The sequence below is a fragment of the Myotis daubentonii genome, chromosome 19 (assembly GCF_963259705.1).
Source record: "Myotis daubentonii chromosome 19, mMyoDau2.1, whole genome shotgun sequence".
In the NCBI taxonomy this organism is placed as follows: Eukaryota; Metazoa; Chordata; class Mammalia; order Chiroptera; family Vespertilionidae; genus Myotis; species Myotis daubentonii.
Window position 1 is genome coordinate 26,948,413 of NC_081858.1, and position 16,694 is coordinate 26,965,106.

At 49.4% G+C, this 16,694-nt stretch overlaps 1 protein-coding gene across 2 annotated transcripts in view; it reads left to right on the forward strand.

The window, feature by feature from the left end:
• SLC5A1 (solute carrier family 5 member 1) overlaps window positions 1–14,858 on the forward strand; it is a 38,340-nt gene extending 23,482 nt beyond the window's left edge. The window contains exons 6-15 of one of the 2 annotated variants that reach the window (XM_059676517.1): window positions 383–488; window positions 2,029–2,109; window positions 3,327–3,547; window positions 3,793–3,928; window positions 4,617–4,724; window positions 6,336–6,486; window positions 7,378–7,546; window positions 7,838–8,053; window positions 9,309–9,414; window positions 12,524–14,858. In XM_059676517.1, the coding sequence (XP_059532500.1) occupies window positions 383–488; window positions 2,029–2,109; window positions 3,327–3,547; window positions 3,793–3,928; window positions 4,617–4,724; window positions 6,336–6,486; window positions 7,378–7,546; window positions 7,838–8,053; window positions 9,309–9,414; window positions 12,524–12,741 (1,512 nt within the window). In that variant the 3' untranslated portion in view covers window positions 12,742–14,858. The remainder of the gene's footprint in view (window positions 1–382; window positions 489–2,028; window positions 2,110–3,326; window positions 3,548–3,792; window positions 3,929–4,616; window positions 4,725–6,335; window positions 6,487–7,377; window positions 7,547–7,837; window positions 8,054–9,308; window positions 9,415–12,523) is intronic. The other variant, XM_059676518.1, reaches the window with a different exon arrangement.
• The last annotated feature ends 1,836 nt before the right edge of the window (window positions 14,859–16,694 follow it).

Below are 16,694 nucleotides of genomic sequence, written 5' to 3' on the forward strand. Positions count from 1 at the left end.
AGCAGACGCCGAGAGCTTGTTCATCTTACGTAACTGAGACTCTGTGCCGATTGATGAGTAACTCCCCATTCCCCCCCCCCGCCCCCCCAGCACCCGGTACCCACCATCCCAGTCTTTGATTTTATGAATTTGACTATCTTAGATAGACATGGAATTGTGCAGTACTTGTCTTTCATATTCTTAACCGGGGTTAAAAAGATGAACCTTTCATTGTGGTATTTCAGCCAAAGGGCAAATGAGTGTGGGTCAATACTAGACCCTAGAAATCACTGGCGCTGACATTCTCCAGAAGACCGCTTCTGGTGGCTCCTTCAAGTTCACCTCCTGGCCCTGCAGCCAGCTGGTCTCTCTCACCCCTAACGCACCTCTCCTCTCCTTCCAGGCAGACATCTTCTCTGGGGCCATCTTCATCAACTTGGCCTTGGGCCTGGATCTGTACCTGGCCATCTTTCTCTTATTGGCAATCACTGGCATTTACACAATCACAGGTGAGTTATTCAAATGACTCGACTCAAGCCCAGTCCAGGGGTAGGCACTTGGGAAGGAGAGAAGGGAGTGTCTTCTCTCGAGGAAAAGAGATACACCCAGGAAACAGGTCGAGGATGGGGGATTGGCTTGTACAATCATTTGGGAATCACAGACCCTAACAAGTTATACGGGTTGCCCCCAGAAAACTCCAAGGTTGGCTGGAATAGTCAAGATAGCTTCTTCCAGGGCAGGGCTTGCCCTTGCAGGTTGTGAAGAGAGAACTTGGCTAAGTTGGGAGAGTCGGGGAGGGAGTGCCAGGTGCAGGGACAGGTGAGAGCAAGGAATGGAGGCAGGAATGGGCATGACGCAGGGCAGAGGCAGGGTGAGAGCAGATGCATTTAGTTGGAGGAGGGTGGTCAATGGGAGGTAGGTGTGTGTGTGTGGGGGGGCGGGGTATGATAGGGCCTGATAATTCAAATGAGGTCACAGGGCAGGGGCCTTAGAAGCCAAACAGAGGTCTTGGAATTGATGTGACCAGGACTGGGAGGCACTGTGAGGAAGAAAGAAGGGAGTGACACATGCAAAGAGATTTTAGAGGAAGACTCAAGAGGTGACAGGGGAAGCTGATGACATGAGTAACAACTGGGGGCACCTCTGAGGAGGGGTTGCTCTGCCCAGTCCAGGGGCCAGGATCAGTGACGGAACTTGCTGCTCAGCTGGAGCTTCATATGAGCTTTGGGGACAAGAAGTACTTAGAGGGTCTGAGAATAGAGTCAACATACAAGTAGCCCTTTAAATGTGTCCATTTGGTAATGTCCTCAGACATTTTGTAGAGATGTCAGCTCTTTGCTCTTCCTGCCTTCATTTTGTGGCAGATGCTTTTTTTTTCTTCTTTTTTCTTTCTTTCTTTCTTTCTTTCTTTCTTTCTTTCTTTCTTTCTTTCTTTCTTTCTTTCTTTCTTTCTTTCTCTCTCTCTCTCTCTCTCTCTCTCTCTCTCTCTCTCTCTCTCTCTCTCTATCTTCTTTTTTTAAAATATATTTTTATTGATTTCAGAGAGGAAGGGAGAGGGAGAGAGAGAGATAGAAACATCAATGATAAGAGAGAATCATTGACCAGCTGCCTCCTGCATGCCCCACACTGGGGATCGAGCCCGCAACCCGGGCATGTGCCCTGACTGGGAATCGAACCATGACCTCCTGGTTCCTAGGTCGATGCTCAACCGCTGAGCCACACTGGCTGGGCCAGATGCTTTTTCTTACTACAGAGGAGTCGTCTCCTGACTTAAAAGGATCACATTGAGCTCTTCCTCCTCCAATAGGGAGAAACATTTCTCCTTTCCTCAAGGCCTTCCCAGCATTGCTGTGACGAGTGGAGATGTTGGATCATGCTGGGTGGCAGGCTGTTGTCACAGGACAACAGGAGGAAGGAAGGGGAGGCGGGCGATGGAGGGGTGTGTTCACACGGTGTGCAGAGCGAGAGGGGCAGCAGTGGGGTCAGGAGGTAGGCTGCCTGGTTGCTCTCCTGCGTGAGGTCAGATACATTGTCTCCTTGTCCGCATAGGGGGCCTGGCGGCTGTGATTTACACGGACACCTTGCAGACGGCCATCATGCTCATAGGGTCTTTCATCCTGACCGGGTTTGGTAAGTGGGGCTGCGGAGGCGGGGAGGCTGAGGTAGAGGCCCAGGGAGAGAAAATCAAGTCCAGGGTCTCTGCCTGCCTTTCCCAGGGAGTGGTCCAGCCCAGAGCGGCCATCACTGTGGGTGTGCAGCGGGCACCTTCCTCAGCCCTGGAGGTCCCAGGGTGGGCCTGGCCCCAGACAACACCTGTATTCCCTGCTACCCCCTCTAGACACTTGGGGCCAGTGGTCCCCACTGTGAGTCTGTGATGATGTAGTCTCCTCTCCACAGAGAAACTGGGTGGAAAAAAGAAAGGATAAGACTAAATATTAAATATATTCAAATGAGTCTTAAATCTCAGGTTATATCTTATCTACATTTTGGTGTCAAATGTCCTTTCTTTTATGAATCGATGATAGTGAGTGATTATTTGCTTGCTTATGTCCTTATTTGACAACATTTTTAAAGCTCAGCCACTCTCTATTGGCCCCTCTCCCGGCTAGTGTTGTAAACTGCCATCTGTCTGTAGAACCTGAAAGGCAAGGCTAGACACCCTCGCTCTAGAGGCAGTCCATATGGGAGGATAGAAAATGCATTGTATTCTGAAGGGACCCAGGTTCTCGGGGTGTCCTGTGAAGCCTCTGATCTGCCTTCTATCTTCTAAGAGCTTCCATTGGGTTTCCCCAGCGGTGCCCCTGGGGGATTGTGGGGGAGGGGAGCAGAGGAGGCTGTCAGCAGGACAGGGACTGGAAGGGACTGGAATGCCTTCTTCAAGGACACAGTCACCAGGGGGCCGGGCTCCAGGCTCCTTGCCCATTCTTTCCTCATCCCTGCACTTGGCTGGGACCAGGGGTGGCAGGGCCTAGTCTACATCTCTAGGTCTGTGTCTGGGATCCCAGAGGCCACTGCTGACAGTAGAGGGGGAGGGGAAAACAGAGTTTTTGAACCTGGTTCCAAACCAAGGTCTTTCTTCTAATAAGCCAAGTAGCTTTCCTTTGTAACGATGCTTAGGGTTGGAGTCCTTTCATGGGTCATTGCTTTGGAGCCTCAGAGTCGTCCCTGAGGAGGCTGGGCAGGGGTAAGGATGACAAAGCCGAGGCCAGAGAGTGACTTGCCCGAGGCCACACGGAGGGCCCTGGCTGTGGGGCAGGAGCGCTCAGTGTCTCGGGCATCCACAGGGGAAACTGCCGTGAAGATTGGAGAGTTTCAGGATGCTGATTTTTATGACTGATGTTTTTCAGCTTTTAATGAAGTGGGAGGGTATGAGGCCTTCATGGAAAAGTACATGAACGCCATTCCGACCAAAGTTTCTGATGGAAACATCACCATCAATAAGGAATGCTACATGCCCAGGAACGACTCCTTCCACATCTTCCGAGACCCCCTCAAGGGAGACCTGCCGTGGCCCGGGCTCATCTTTGGGCTGTCCATCCTCGCCCTGTGGTACTGGTGCACAGATCAGGTACCCACACTGGATGAGCAGGGGGGACAAGGTCTTCCTCGGGGTGCTGCAGGAACTCCTGTCTGTCTGTCTGTCTGTCTGTGGCTTGTGGGGTTGGGAAAGGTAGGGCAGGGCTCATGTGGTCTGGGGGTCACTGAGCCTTGGTAACATGGGAGTGCCAGGCCAAGCACCCAGGATGTGGGGGAGGGGAGCTGGGGTGGCCAGAAGGCGTCAGGACCGGCACCTCACCCCGCCTTTCCTGCCAGGTCATTGTGCAGCGCTGCCTGTCAGCCAAAAACATGTCTCACGTGAAGGCGGGCTGCGTGATGTGTGGGTACCTAAAGCTGCTGCCCATGTTCCTCATGGTGATGCCAGGAATGATCAGCCGCATCCTGTACACAGGTGACGCCTTCTGCTGGTCTCAGTGGCCACTCTCCCCCATTCCTGGCTCTGAGCCACTTCCAAAGCCCTGTAGCTCCCTGCTCCTTCCGTTCCTCCTCCTCCTCCCCCTCCTCTTCCTTTTCCTCTTCCTCCTCTTTCTTTTCTTGCCATGCATTGCCAAGTATTATTGATCTCCCCCAGCGGTTCTCAACCTGTGGGTCGCAAACAATGAAAATACATCCTGCATATCAGTTATTTACATGACGATTCGTAACAGTAGCAAAATTACAGTTAGGAAGTAGCAACGAAAATGATTTTATGGTTGGGGGTCACCACAACATGAGGAACTGTATTAAAGGGTCCTGGCAATAGGAAGGTTGAGAACCACTGCTCTAGACAGTGAGCAACTTGAGGTCACAGAAGCCACAGAATTGCCTCCCCTGGTTTTTGCAAATTCTCTGAACCAGGAGGTCACGGTTCAATTCCTGGTCAGGGCACATGCCCAGGTTGCAGGCTCGATCCCCAGTGTGGGGTGTGCAGAAGGCAGCTGCTCAGTGATTCTCTCTCATCATTGATGTTTTTATTTCTCTCTCTCCCTCTTTCTACTGTTCTCTGAAATCAGCGAAAACATATTTTTAAGAAAGAAAGTAAATCTTGAACGTATTTCCCTGATGTGTGCTCGCTGACATGGCTCTTCATCTCTCTCCAGATAAAATTGCCTGTGTTCTCCCCTCGGAATGTGAGAAATATTGCGGCACCAAGGTTGGCTGTACCAACATCGCCTACCCGACCATGGTGGTGGAGCTCATGCCCAATGGTGAGATTCGTCCCCACTGGCGGGGTCTTTCTTGGAAGGCTGATTGGGCTCGGGCTTCTCGTGGGTTCTGTGGGCCTTCTGGGCAAGGCCATTTCCATGCCTGGAGGTCAGTTGGGGAAGCCTCATTCCAGGTGTCCTCAGTTTTTGAGTAGGTCTTACCTTGTGGCAAGCAGACAGAGGACTAGGTTTGGCTCTCAGACCTGTCACTGGTCTGTTGTCAGTCAGGCTTGGAAAGGAGATGATCTGAAAATGCGTTAGGGAAAATCATGGCTTTTCCATGCTCATCTGGAAGGTTTTCCAAGTTCTCCCACAGACGTTGACATGGCGGCTTGAACTAAGTGGCGTTTTACCTGGAGAATGAATGAAAAACATGGAGAGAAAGGCAAGGAGTGGTTTTAGCTCTAGAATGAGGACGTGTGAGGCAGTTGATGGATGGGATACAACTTCTCACTATAGAGAATGTGTTCTCCTAGAAGACTGAGAACATAGAGTCCACTTTGGTTAGAGTTTTGGGGTAGATCTGTGGGGTTACTTTTCATATTGCATAAGGAAGAAAAATCTAATTCAGGCTCAAGAGATGCAGATTTAGTTAGGTTAGGGGGTCTCAGGAGATCCAAAATTCAAAGGTATTGGCCAGGAAAATTTAGAAGAAACTTCTACACAATTTTATTACTGAAAGAAAATGTAGAGATCATCTCATCAAACTTCTTCATTCTGCAGTTGGGGCCCACAGAAGGAAAGTGACTTTTCCAAGCCACACAGCAACTCAGCGTCTGGCTTGTATAATTCTGCTCAAGGCTGGAATTGAGGAATTTGAGATGGTCTTAAAAAAAAAAAAAAAAAGACTGGATGCATGACCTTGGGCAAACCATTTGGATTCAAATTCTATAAACATGGGAGTAATAGTTAACTATTCCACTTAGCTGGGCTGCTTATTAATTAAGGTTGCAATTAGTGAGAGTCGCATGGCTCTTTTATTTTACTTTTTAATTGTTTTGTTAATCCTTGTCAGAGGATATTTCTCCATTGATTTTTAGGGAGAGTGGAAGAGAGAGGGAAAGACAGAAACATCGATGTGAGAGAAACACATCGATTGGTTGCCTCTTGCATAAGCCCTGACCAGGGCCCGGGCTAAGAAGGAGCCTGCAACCAAGGCATGTGCCCTTGATCGAAATCGAACCTGGGACCCTTTGGTCTGCGGGTCAACCCTCTATCCACTGAGCCTAACTGGCTAGGGCAAATCCTAGTTTAAATATTTCTGCTATATCATGGATCTTTTGCATCAGAGATCTTATAAAAGTCCGCTCAGATGGACACACACACACACACACACACACACACACACACACACACCATCACCACCATCATCCAACTGCAAAGTGTTAACCTCATATATATTTTATTCCTACCTCCTTGTTGACTGCTGTGGGATGGCAATATGATGTAAAGCCACAGTCCATTCCTTAAAATGTCTAGTTTTTCTGGAGAGACACATCAAAGGCCAACCATGGCATGATTTCAGAAAGCAAACAAACATTGAGTCCTCCCATGTTCCAAGTGCAGAAGTGCTGAGGCGCGGTGGGTACCACTCAGAACCCCCTTCTCTTCCAGGGCTTCGAGGCCTGATGCTGTCAGTCATGTTGGCGTCTCTCATGAGCTCCCTGACCTCCATCTTCAACAGCGCCAGCACCCTCTTCACCATGGACATCTACACCAAGATCCGGAAGACAGCAACGGAGAAAGAGCTCATGCTTGCAGGAAGGTAAATGAAGCTCCCACCTGCCCCCCCCACCAGGAAGCTTGAATAATTACTGTATAGGGTTCCCTCCAGCTAGGGAAGACGGCGGATGCTTGGGTAGCGTGGGAGTAGCCTCTGGCCAGTTATATTTTCCTTCCAGTGGCATCGGCTTTGAAATGCCCTTTTGGAGTGAGAAGTGACATCAGGGACCATCTAATCTAACTCCCAATTTATCAATGAGCAAAATGAGTGCTTACTATTTGCTCATCTATTTGCCCACTATTGGTTTGACTATAGCTAATCCTCATCCCAACCTTGCAAGGTCAGTGATATCATTCCCAGCGTACAGTGAGAGAAATTGAGACTCTCCGAGGTCAGGCAAGGTGTCCTATGTCACAAAGAGAGAAGAACAATTTGAATCCAGAACTGTCTGGATCCAAAGTCCACCCCCCTTTGTTCCTACACTCGGCTGCCTCTCAAAGTGGGATCTCTTGTGGTAGCGGCTGGTTTAGGTGACTATTGAAAGTCAAGTGCGTTTCACTTATAGGTACAGATGACTTTCTCGGGGAGGCAGAATGTGGGAGAACAAAAGCCTCAAGAATGAATTTGTTAATTATGTTTCCTTGCTGTGGTCACATTGTGTGTGTGTGTGTGTGTGTGTGTGTGTGTGTATACATACTTGCTCATTTTATATATATCCTAGAGGCCCAGTGCACAAAATTCGTGCACGGGTAGGGTCGCTAATGGCTGCCCGCTGGGGCCTTCCTTCGTTCCGCGCTGCCCCTTGGTGGTCAGCGCAGGTCATAGCAAGCAGTTGAACTCCTGAGGGGACACTTTGCATATTAGGCTTTTATATATATAGATTTATTCATGTAGAGCCAATTATTGATACTTTTGCGGGGGCTTTGCTTTCAGAGTGTTCATCCTGGTGCTGATTGGCATCAGCATCGCCTGGGTGCCCATCGTACAGTCAGCACAAAGTGGGCAGCTCTTCGATTACATCCAATCCATCACCAGTTACTTGGGACCCCCCATCGCAGCTGTCTTCCTGCTTGCTGTCTTCTGCAAGAGAGTCAATGAACACGTAGGTAGCATTCGTGTGCAGCTGGAAAGGTCCTTTCTGGTGCAGAAATTCCCACCAGGATGTGCCTGCTCTCTGCGGGAGGGATTCTGTTTTCCAGCGCTCTCCAGCGGGAATGGGTGCGCTGCTGAGGGTTTGGATGGCAGTGCTCCCATATTCTGCACTCCTGTGCTCTGGCTTCAGATGGCCTGGAGCTATCTTTTCTCTCACCTTTCTTCTCCTGCCTCTGCCCCTCCGGGGTGCACAGCTGTCTTGTGTGTTCAGCAGTTGGTAACCCAAGGTTTTCTTTCCCAGGGAGCCTTTTGGGGACTGATCATAGGATTTCTGATTGGGGTGTCCCGTATGATCGCCGAGTTTGCTTATGGAACTGGGAGCTGCATGGAACCTAGCAACTGCCCCACGATTATCTGTGGTGTGCACTACCTGTACTTCGCCATCATCCTGTTTGCCGTTTCTGTCGTCATCATCCTCCTCGTCTCCCTCTGCACCAAGCCCATTCCCGATGTGCACGTGAGTACCCACCTGGGAAACCTGTCCTGTCCTTGTTTCCCATTTCAGGCTGCAATGCCCATCTTGCTGGCCCTCGGCTCAATGAGACATCTCACACTCACATGACTACATAGTGCACCCTTGCCACTGGTGTAGTGCAGAAGCATACAGGACAGGAAGCTCAGCGTGCCGGCTGCACAGTCTCAGGCATGTGTCTTCAGCAGGAGTCCTCAAACGCTCTACATTTCCATCCAGGGGATCTTCTCTGACTCATGCTCCCCAAGGGAGAGCTCAGGTGTAAGAGTATGATGTCACTAGGGCAGGTACGGGGCTACACTGGCTTAGATGCCCAGGCCCCAGATAGGAACTTATATTTCTCGTAATAGTTCCATGGTCAGAACGTCCAGGGATCCCAGCAAAGGACATCCCTGGTTACAAAAATCACTACACGCAGAGAAATCTGAAGTATGATTTACCCTTTATCTTTTTCCTAATCAAGTTTCTAAACAGTTGCCCGTAGAATTCAAAAGAAATTTCAAACAATACTAAAGTCCAATTGATTTAAGACTTCAAAAACCGCAAGTACTCTTCTTTCACTCTAGATGTCGCCCTTGGTTTAGGGTGTATTCACAGCCCTCCCAATGCAGATGAAGACGACCAATGATAGGCTATTTTCACCATAAGCAATAGAGTCTGGTAACCCAATCCAGCTGGCATGCCACAGTTTCCAGGTTCCCAAGGAACAGAGCAAGATCATATTCGTCCATAGAGAAAGACCAAGGGTTTTGTTAACTCATGTCAATAGAGATGGTGCCTCCAGCTCTTCCCAATTCTAAGTGGCTCTTGATTCTACCGCTTCTCCCCATACTATGACAAACACACACAGTACAACAATGTGATCTTATGTGGTTGGTCTGGACAGATAGGTGTCTAGTCTTGTTTCTCAGAACCAGTGCTAAAAGGAACGAATTCATTTCTCCTAGGTAGCAAGAGTTCATTCATTCAAACCACTTATTTCTGTATTCAAGGCATCTTCTTAGCCTCCGAATATGCATATGTCACAGGGGCTAATGTGTACACACATCTGTGATTTACAGTTAAGTTCCTGGCATATTTAGATATAATGCTGTGGATGGGAACTGTTATCTATGTTCTTATTGGTACTGAGAGGCCGCATTCCTGTTTCTTTCTTGATGCACAGCTCTTTGTCCTCCCAGCTGCTTGGCCCAAGGCCCTGTGGGGATCTCCCTGTTGACCTGTTCTGCTTCCTCCACAGCTCTACCGCCTGTGCTGGAGCCTACGCAACAGCAAAGAGGAGCGGATCGACCTGGATGCCACCGAGGAGGATGTCAATGAAGCCCCAGAGGAGACCTTTGAAATAGGTGAGTGCCTTCATCAGAGCCCAGATCTCTCTTCTGGAGGGGAGATGGGAGCGGGCTGGGGAGGTGTGAGAGGAGGAAACGGGGTTTGGGACATCCGCTCAAAGGTTGTGGGTACAGAGGAGGAGGTACAGAAGGGGAGGAGGGAGGTACAGAATCATTGCAGTTCCCTCAGCCCTCACAGTGTACAGCCTTCAGTGATGAAGGGTGGGTGCGGAACTTGCCGCCCTGACGATCTGGGGCATGGCCAGGGCCAAGGGAAGAGTCAGAGCTCTTCTGACATAGCCTGTGAACTGAAAGCAGATGGAATCACAACTATGGTTTGTCCGAATGACATCAGCAGGATGGAATAGAAGCTCAGGATCTTACGTCTTACCTGCCTAAGATTTAGAGAACCAAATTTCTCAGTCCATTGAGATAATTCTCGGTCAGCGTTCAGACACTCATCCTGATCATGGAGAAATGCTTTCCTCAACTTCTATGTTCTTCCCCTCCACGGAGAATGGTTGTGTTAATGTGTGGTGTGCACAGGTGTGGGAGCTCAAGGGCATATGTTCGTTCTTCTTCTTCTTTTTTTAATCCTTACCCAAGGACGTTTTTCCATTGACTTCTAGAGAGAGTGGAAGAGAGAGGGAAAGACAGACAGAAATATCAGTGAGAGAAACACATTGATTGGTTGTCTCCTGCATGCGCCCCAACCAGGGCCCGGGCCTGGGCGGAGCCTGCAACGAAGGTACATGCCCTTGACTGGAAAGGAACATGGAACCCTTCGGTCTGCAGGCCTATGCTCTAGCCACAGCGTCAAATGGGCTAGAGCAAGGTCATGTGCTCTTTACCTGGTGTTGGGCAGAAGGTCTCATCCCGCCACCTGAAGGGAGTGCACATACAGCAGAACAAGTCCTGCATCTGGCTGTCAGGAATATCAGAAAACCCTAGCTCTGGAAAGGGCCCGGAGACCAGTTGGTCTTATCACCTCATTTTGAAAGCATATACATGGAGACCCCAGAATAGAGGGGCTTTGCCAATGGCCTCAGCTCTGACACAATCTGCCTTTGATCTCGAAAGACTTTTCCGTTCTGACACCTGTGGCTACACAGGAAGTGCCAAAGGAGCCTCAGCCGTAGGGCAGCTGATCCTGGTGCTGGAAAAGGCAGCCCCTTCCTGCTTCCCGGGAGCTGGCATGGCCCCCACTTCTCCCACCTCCAGAAATGCCCCCACATTGAGGGAGAACACCGTAGACTTTAAAATACTCACCATGCAATGAGGAGTATTTTGAATGTTTTCGTGCAGGCAAAAGATTATTATTAATTTACTAGAGGCCCAGTGCACGAAATTCATGCATGGAAGGGTCCCTCAGCCCGGACTGCACCTTCTCCAATCCAGGACCCCTTGGGAGATGTATAACTGCCGGTTTAGGCTCGATCCCACAACCGGCAGTCAATCATCCCTCTCACAATCCAGTACTGCTGACTCCTAACTGCTCACCTGCCTGCCTGCCTGATTGCCTCTAACCCCTCTGCCTGCCGGCCTGATCTCCCCTAATGGCCTCTCTCTTGGTGCCCGCCACCGTGGCTTTGCACGGAGGGATGTCTGGAAGATGTCTGATCTATCTGGTCTAATTAGCATATTACCCTTTTATTAGTATAGATTTGTTTTTGCACCAGAGGACAGGGTTAAGACCTGGTTGGAAAGAACTCACCCAGTTTTAACCCAAAGAGGCAAGCTCGTGTAGAGACAGCCTGTGGTAGTGGGATTCAGAAAGCACTGAGGTTGAATCCTGACTTCTCTACTCACTCCCCTGGGCGAGTGATTCCATTTTTCCTAAAGCTCAGGCTCCTCACACGCAAGTATTCACAGTGGTAGCCTAGGCTTCACAGCGCTGTTGGAAACCTTGAGTGAAAGCATGCTCCAGAATCGGGCATAATCATACCGTTGTGATGGCCACGGAGGAAAAGGTTTCCAAGTTTATCTGAAAGGCGGGAGCAGCCAGTGCGCATCCATCAGGGAGGCTTGGAGGGGACTCCCACGCCGGCTGGAGAATTTTAGCTTAGTGACTTCTGAGGTTTGTGGCAGTACTTGAATTCTGTCGTTTCTTGGTGAACCTATGGCGAAATCATACTGAATGTCCCGCCCTTAAAGTACAATAAACTAAGATCTCTAGAGGGCTTTTATAAACAAGGGGTGCCCACTCATCATTCTCTAAAAAACAGCAGTATGAGAAGTCACCCCTATATCATTGTTACCACCACCACCAGCATCATGGCAGATAATGGTATGGCCACAATGTATTTTAATTATGAATATCTTACTCTAGTCTAGTGTTTCGTTTTGGCCCCACATCATCCTTTTAAAAAGCAGATAATACAAGTATAATTCTTCCAATTTTCCAGATGAGTAAAATGAGACATAGAGACGTTCTGGAATATTTTCTGCAGCAGGCAAGGTCTTTTACAATCCAAATATTTTTAAAAAATAAAATAACTTATGTATATGGTTTAAAAACAAACAACACAGAAAGTTCTCCATCAAAAAGTAAAAATGGTCCCACTTCCATTACTTGGCCCAGAGGTGACCACCATTGAGTTTTTTTGTCCCCAAGAGAACTTTTGAAAAATATATTTTTATTGATCCTAGAGAGGAAGAGAGAGAGAGGGAGGGAGAGAGAGAGAGAAACATCAGTTATGAGGGAGAATCATTGATCCGCTACGTCCTGCACGCCCCACGCTGGAGAGTGAACCCACAACCCGGGCATGTGCCCTGACCGGGAATCGAACCGTGACCTCCTGCTTCATAGGTCGACGCTCAACCACTGAGCCACACCTTTTAGTTCCTCCAACAATTCTTTCATATATATATATATATATATATATATATATATTTATTTTTTACAGAGAGGAAGGGAGAGGAATAGAGAGTTAGAAACATCGATGAGAGAGAAACATCGATCAGCTGCCTCCTGCAAACCCCCTACTGGGGATGTGCCTGCAACCAAGGTACATGCCCTTGACCGGAATCGAACCTGGGACCATTTGGTCCACAGGCCGACGCTCTAGCCACGGAGCCAAACCGGTCAGGGCTCCAACAATTCTTTTATTCCTTTTCCCCAACACAGACGTGGCCGAGGAGAAGAAAGGGTGCTGCAGGAGGGCCTACGACATGTTTTGTGGCCTGGACCAGCAGAAGGGCCCCAAGATGACAAAGGAAGAGGAGGCCGCCATGAAGCTCAAGCTGACCGACACGTCCGAGAAGCCTCTGTGGAGGACAGTGGTGAACATCAACGGCATCATCTTGCTGGCCGTGGCCGTCTTCTGCCACGCGTTTTTCGCCTGAGTCCTGCCTTGGGCCGCCGACCGACCGCTCTCGTCAAGGCCAGACTGTTTACTCTGCCCCCTCTCCCCCCCCCCCCCCGCTAGTCCCATCCTGGGGTGTTGAGGGGGAACCAGCCGGTTGTAAATTTTGCCCAGTCGATAAATGTGTACATGTGTCATTATAGGAGAGCCGGGCCAAGGTAACGAGTTTGCTGTGAACTTAGGTATTTGAGGCCAGTGTGAGACAGTCAGCTGTGCGTAGCGTGTCAGAGCCGCGGGAGAAAAGTCCGCTCATTGATGGGAATGCAGACTGAGAAACAAAACCCCCGCGATGCCGGGGTCTCAGGTCCATTGGGCGTGTCCACACTGTTTGTGACCCTTGACTATTGGTTTCCAGAGTTGTGGCCTCCCTGGTTCCTGCCACTTTCTCTATCGGATCCCCCTTATCCTTTTTTTTTTTTAAAGAAAGATTTCACTCTTCATCATACCCCTGTCAAGTTGTTTTCTTGGCACAAGAAAAATCAATCCGGTAAACTGATCACTCATGGAAGCTGAGGGTGGGAGCTTGCTGGTTCCTATCCTGGGTGCTTGTTCTTTGAAGGAGAGAACGGAAGGGGTGGGGGTGGGGCTGAGAGTAGTTCTTACCTCAAAGTGGCACAAAGCCAGATGGAAGTATTGCTGTCACAACGGAGGCATTTTTTTTTTTTTTTTTTACCATTTCGGAAGTTCAGAGGAAAGACCACAAACCGGCGACCGCCAGCAAGGCAACCTTTCAAAAGCAGTCAGTCAAGAATAATGATGCTGAGCAAACCATCCACAACTCTCAAGGCCCGTGTGTGTGTGTGGGGGGGGGGGGGGGATAATCTTGAGTCAAGAGGATTTTCTGGTCTCCTTAAAAATGTCCAGTGGGGGTGCCACGTGTTTGGGATTTCCCTCACGCGGGCATTCGCGGTGCCTGGAATGTTCTAGCCCCTCGGCAACGTGTGTGTGGGCTGAATGGCTATTATGGGCATTATTCATGAACACAGGCTTTGTTTTGGGGTTAACCTTTTCCTGTGGCTGCACAAAGTACACTCTGGAGTGACTGTCATGCATTTCCAGGGGCCACTCTTCCTCATGATGTGGGTGTTGACATGTTGACTGAGAAGCTGACTCTGTGTCATATCCCAGAGCAAATGTGCCTCTTGGGGGGCGGGGGATCCGTCATCTCAAAGCCGCCACGCTGTCCTGAACTATTGAGACGATTAGCCTGAGATCCTCCTCCCCGTGAGCTCACGTGACCACAGCCCTTACTCTTTCCAGTTGTCTAGACCGGCCATCACCCATTGACCAAGGTTAGGCCAGGTGGTCTCCGTTCGGGGGTGTGTGCTCCACACATTTCGCTAAGCGGAGTGTATTTCTCGTTGAACGTGTTTGTGTCCCAGGGAGAAGGTTTTAAAATGCAATGACTTTAAATAGAATTCCTTCCATTCCACCTGTGAAATCTCAACGATATGGTAATAGAGTCTCCTGAACGTGCAGAAAAGGTCAGGATGTTAGTTAGCATGGACTGATCTCAGGCGAGCTGAGAGAAGAGCTGGGGTCTGGGGCTGCACGGAGCTGAGAGTGGTCCCTGGGTGCAAAACGGCTCAGCAGGCGAAGGAGTGGCTTGCGTTTGTGGCAGGAACCCCAGAGGTCACTGTTTGCCGAGCCCTTCTGTGCCCCTAAAGCTAGGAAGGGGAGAGGGAAGCGTGGAGAGGTCCACGTGGCTGGCATTGCTCGGCGCCCTCGGCTTTGTGTGGAGTGTGCGGTACTGTTGAGGTTGGAGAGGATACAGGGCCAGGGTCGACGGCTGGCGGACGGCGTGGGCACGAAGCAGCTCCATTGTCTTGGATCCCGAGTCTGGCTTTGCTAATGATTCGTCGTGTCTGTTGTGATAAATTATTTTGTCTCGACTGTGTATTATTTTCTCTTTGGAAAAACAGGAACCTTGGTGCTTATAGTATCTACCTACCTCCGCTGGGTGCGACGCGGTCGCGTGGAAACGGGAATGGGAGATACATCCAGGAGAGATGCCGTACGGGTGTCCTATTAAACCGCATTTGGTCCCCTAATGAAAATGTATTACTTTGATAAAAATAAACACACCCAAAACCATGACTTCCAGGTTTCCTGTTCTCTAGAGGGTCTACTCTAGACAAATACCGACCGTGTCTGTGGGGAGCTGTGGTTGGGGTGAGATATAGATTAGGAAGCAGGCACCGAGGCAGCCGAGAACAGAATAGAGCAACTTGAACAAAAGCTAGGCAAGTTCGGGAAGGACTTCTATTTCACAGTCTCCAGTAAACGCGAGGGGAGTTGCTCTACCTGCGCCGCACCATGTCCTGTGGGAACAGACTGAGCCACTGGGGTGCCCAAGGACCAGCAAGTGATAAACTGGACTAGAATAATCTCAGGGTGCAGGGAAGAGCTATTCCTTTCTTCAGACGGAAAATGGGTTATGGGGCAGAGTGATTGCTTATTTATTTATTTATTTATTTATTATTTTTAAATTTTCACCCAAGGATATTTTTCCATATATATATAATTTCAGAGAAGAAGAGAGAGATAGAAACATCAATGATGAGAGAGAATCATGGATCGGCTGCCTCCTGCACAGCCCTTACTGGGGATGGAGCCCGCAACCCGAGCATGTGCCCTTGACTGGAATTGAACCCAGGACTCTTCAGTCTGAGGGCTGATGCTCTATCCACTGAGCCAAACCGGCTAGGGTGTGATTGCTTATTTTTTTAAAAAACATATTTTATTGATTTTTTTTTTTAACAGAGAGGAAGGGAGAGGGATAGAGAGTTAGAAACATCGATGGGAGAGAAACATCGATCAGCTGCCTCCTGCACACCTCCTACTGGGGATGTGCCCGCAACCAAGGTATATGCCCTTGACAGAATCGAACCTGGGACCTTTCAGTCCGCAGGCTAACGCTCTATCCACTGAGCCAAACCAGTCAGGGCTGTGATTGCTTATTAATGCTCCGTTTATAGAGCTGAAAAAGTCATGCCCTGTCAGGCAACACAAGCTTCTTGAACTATGGATGACTCTCAACATGTTTGACTGGTTCTGGAGGGTGCAGGTGAGTGCTGTTTAGCCTGACCCAGCCCGTTTTTTGTTTTTTGTTTTCTTGTTTAATTGATTTTTGGGGAGAGAGAGGAAGGGAGAGGGATAAAGAGATAGAAACACCAATGAGAGAGAAAGATCATCGATTGGCTGCCTCCTACACACCCCTATGGGGGATCGAGCCTGCAACCCCCCTGACCAGGAATTGAACCATGACCTCTTGGTTCCTGGGTTGATGCTCAACCACTGAGCCACCCCGGCCGGGCCCCAGACAGTTTTGTAGTCTTAAGAGCAACTCCAAGAACAAGTAATTTGATGCAATTCATCCCAGGCTTGGAGAACTGGTGGCAAATGTTCACCTGATAAAGGGACCACTTTACACATGAGGGCTGGCAGCCCGTTCACACGCATTTCGGAATCAAAGAGCTTAGCGCAGTGGTTTTCGAGCCATAGCGCTACTACAACACAGGCTGCTGGGATGCAGCCTTAGAGTTTTCGAATCACTTGGTCTGGAGGAGGGCCTGGGAATTTGCATTTCTATCGAGCTCCCAGACCGTTTTGAAACTGCTGATCTGGGGTGGGCGGGGGGGGGGGGGCAACTGTGACAATTCTAAAATAATACACAGAACTGTACACTCTATTATTTATCTTTTAATGGAATTTATTGGGTGACATCGGTGAATAAAACCTTACAGGTTTCAAGTGCGCAGCTCAAGAAAACATCATCTGCCCCCACTGCACTGTGTGCTCATCACCCCAAAGGAAGTCTCTTTCCGTCCCCATTTATCCCCCCTTTGCCTACCTCTACCTCCCCACCTCCCCCTTACCCCTCCCTCCCTCTGCCCTCCCCCTTTCCCTCTGGCTATCACCACACTGTTGTCT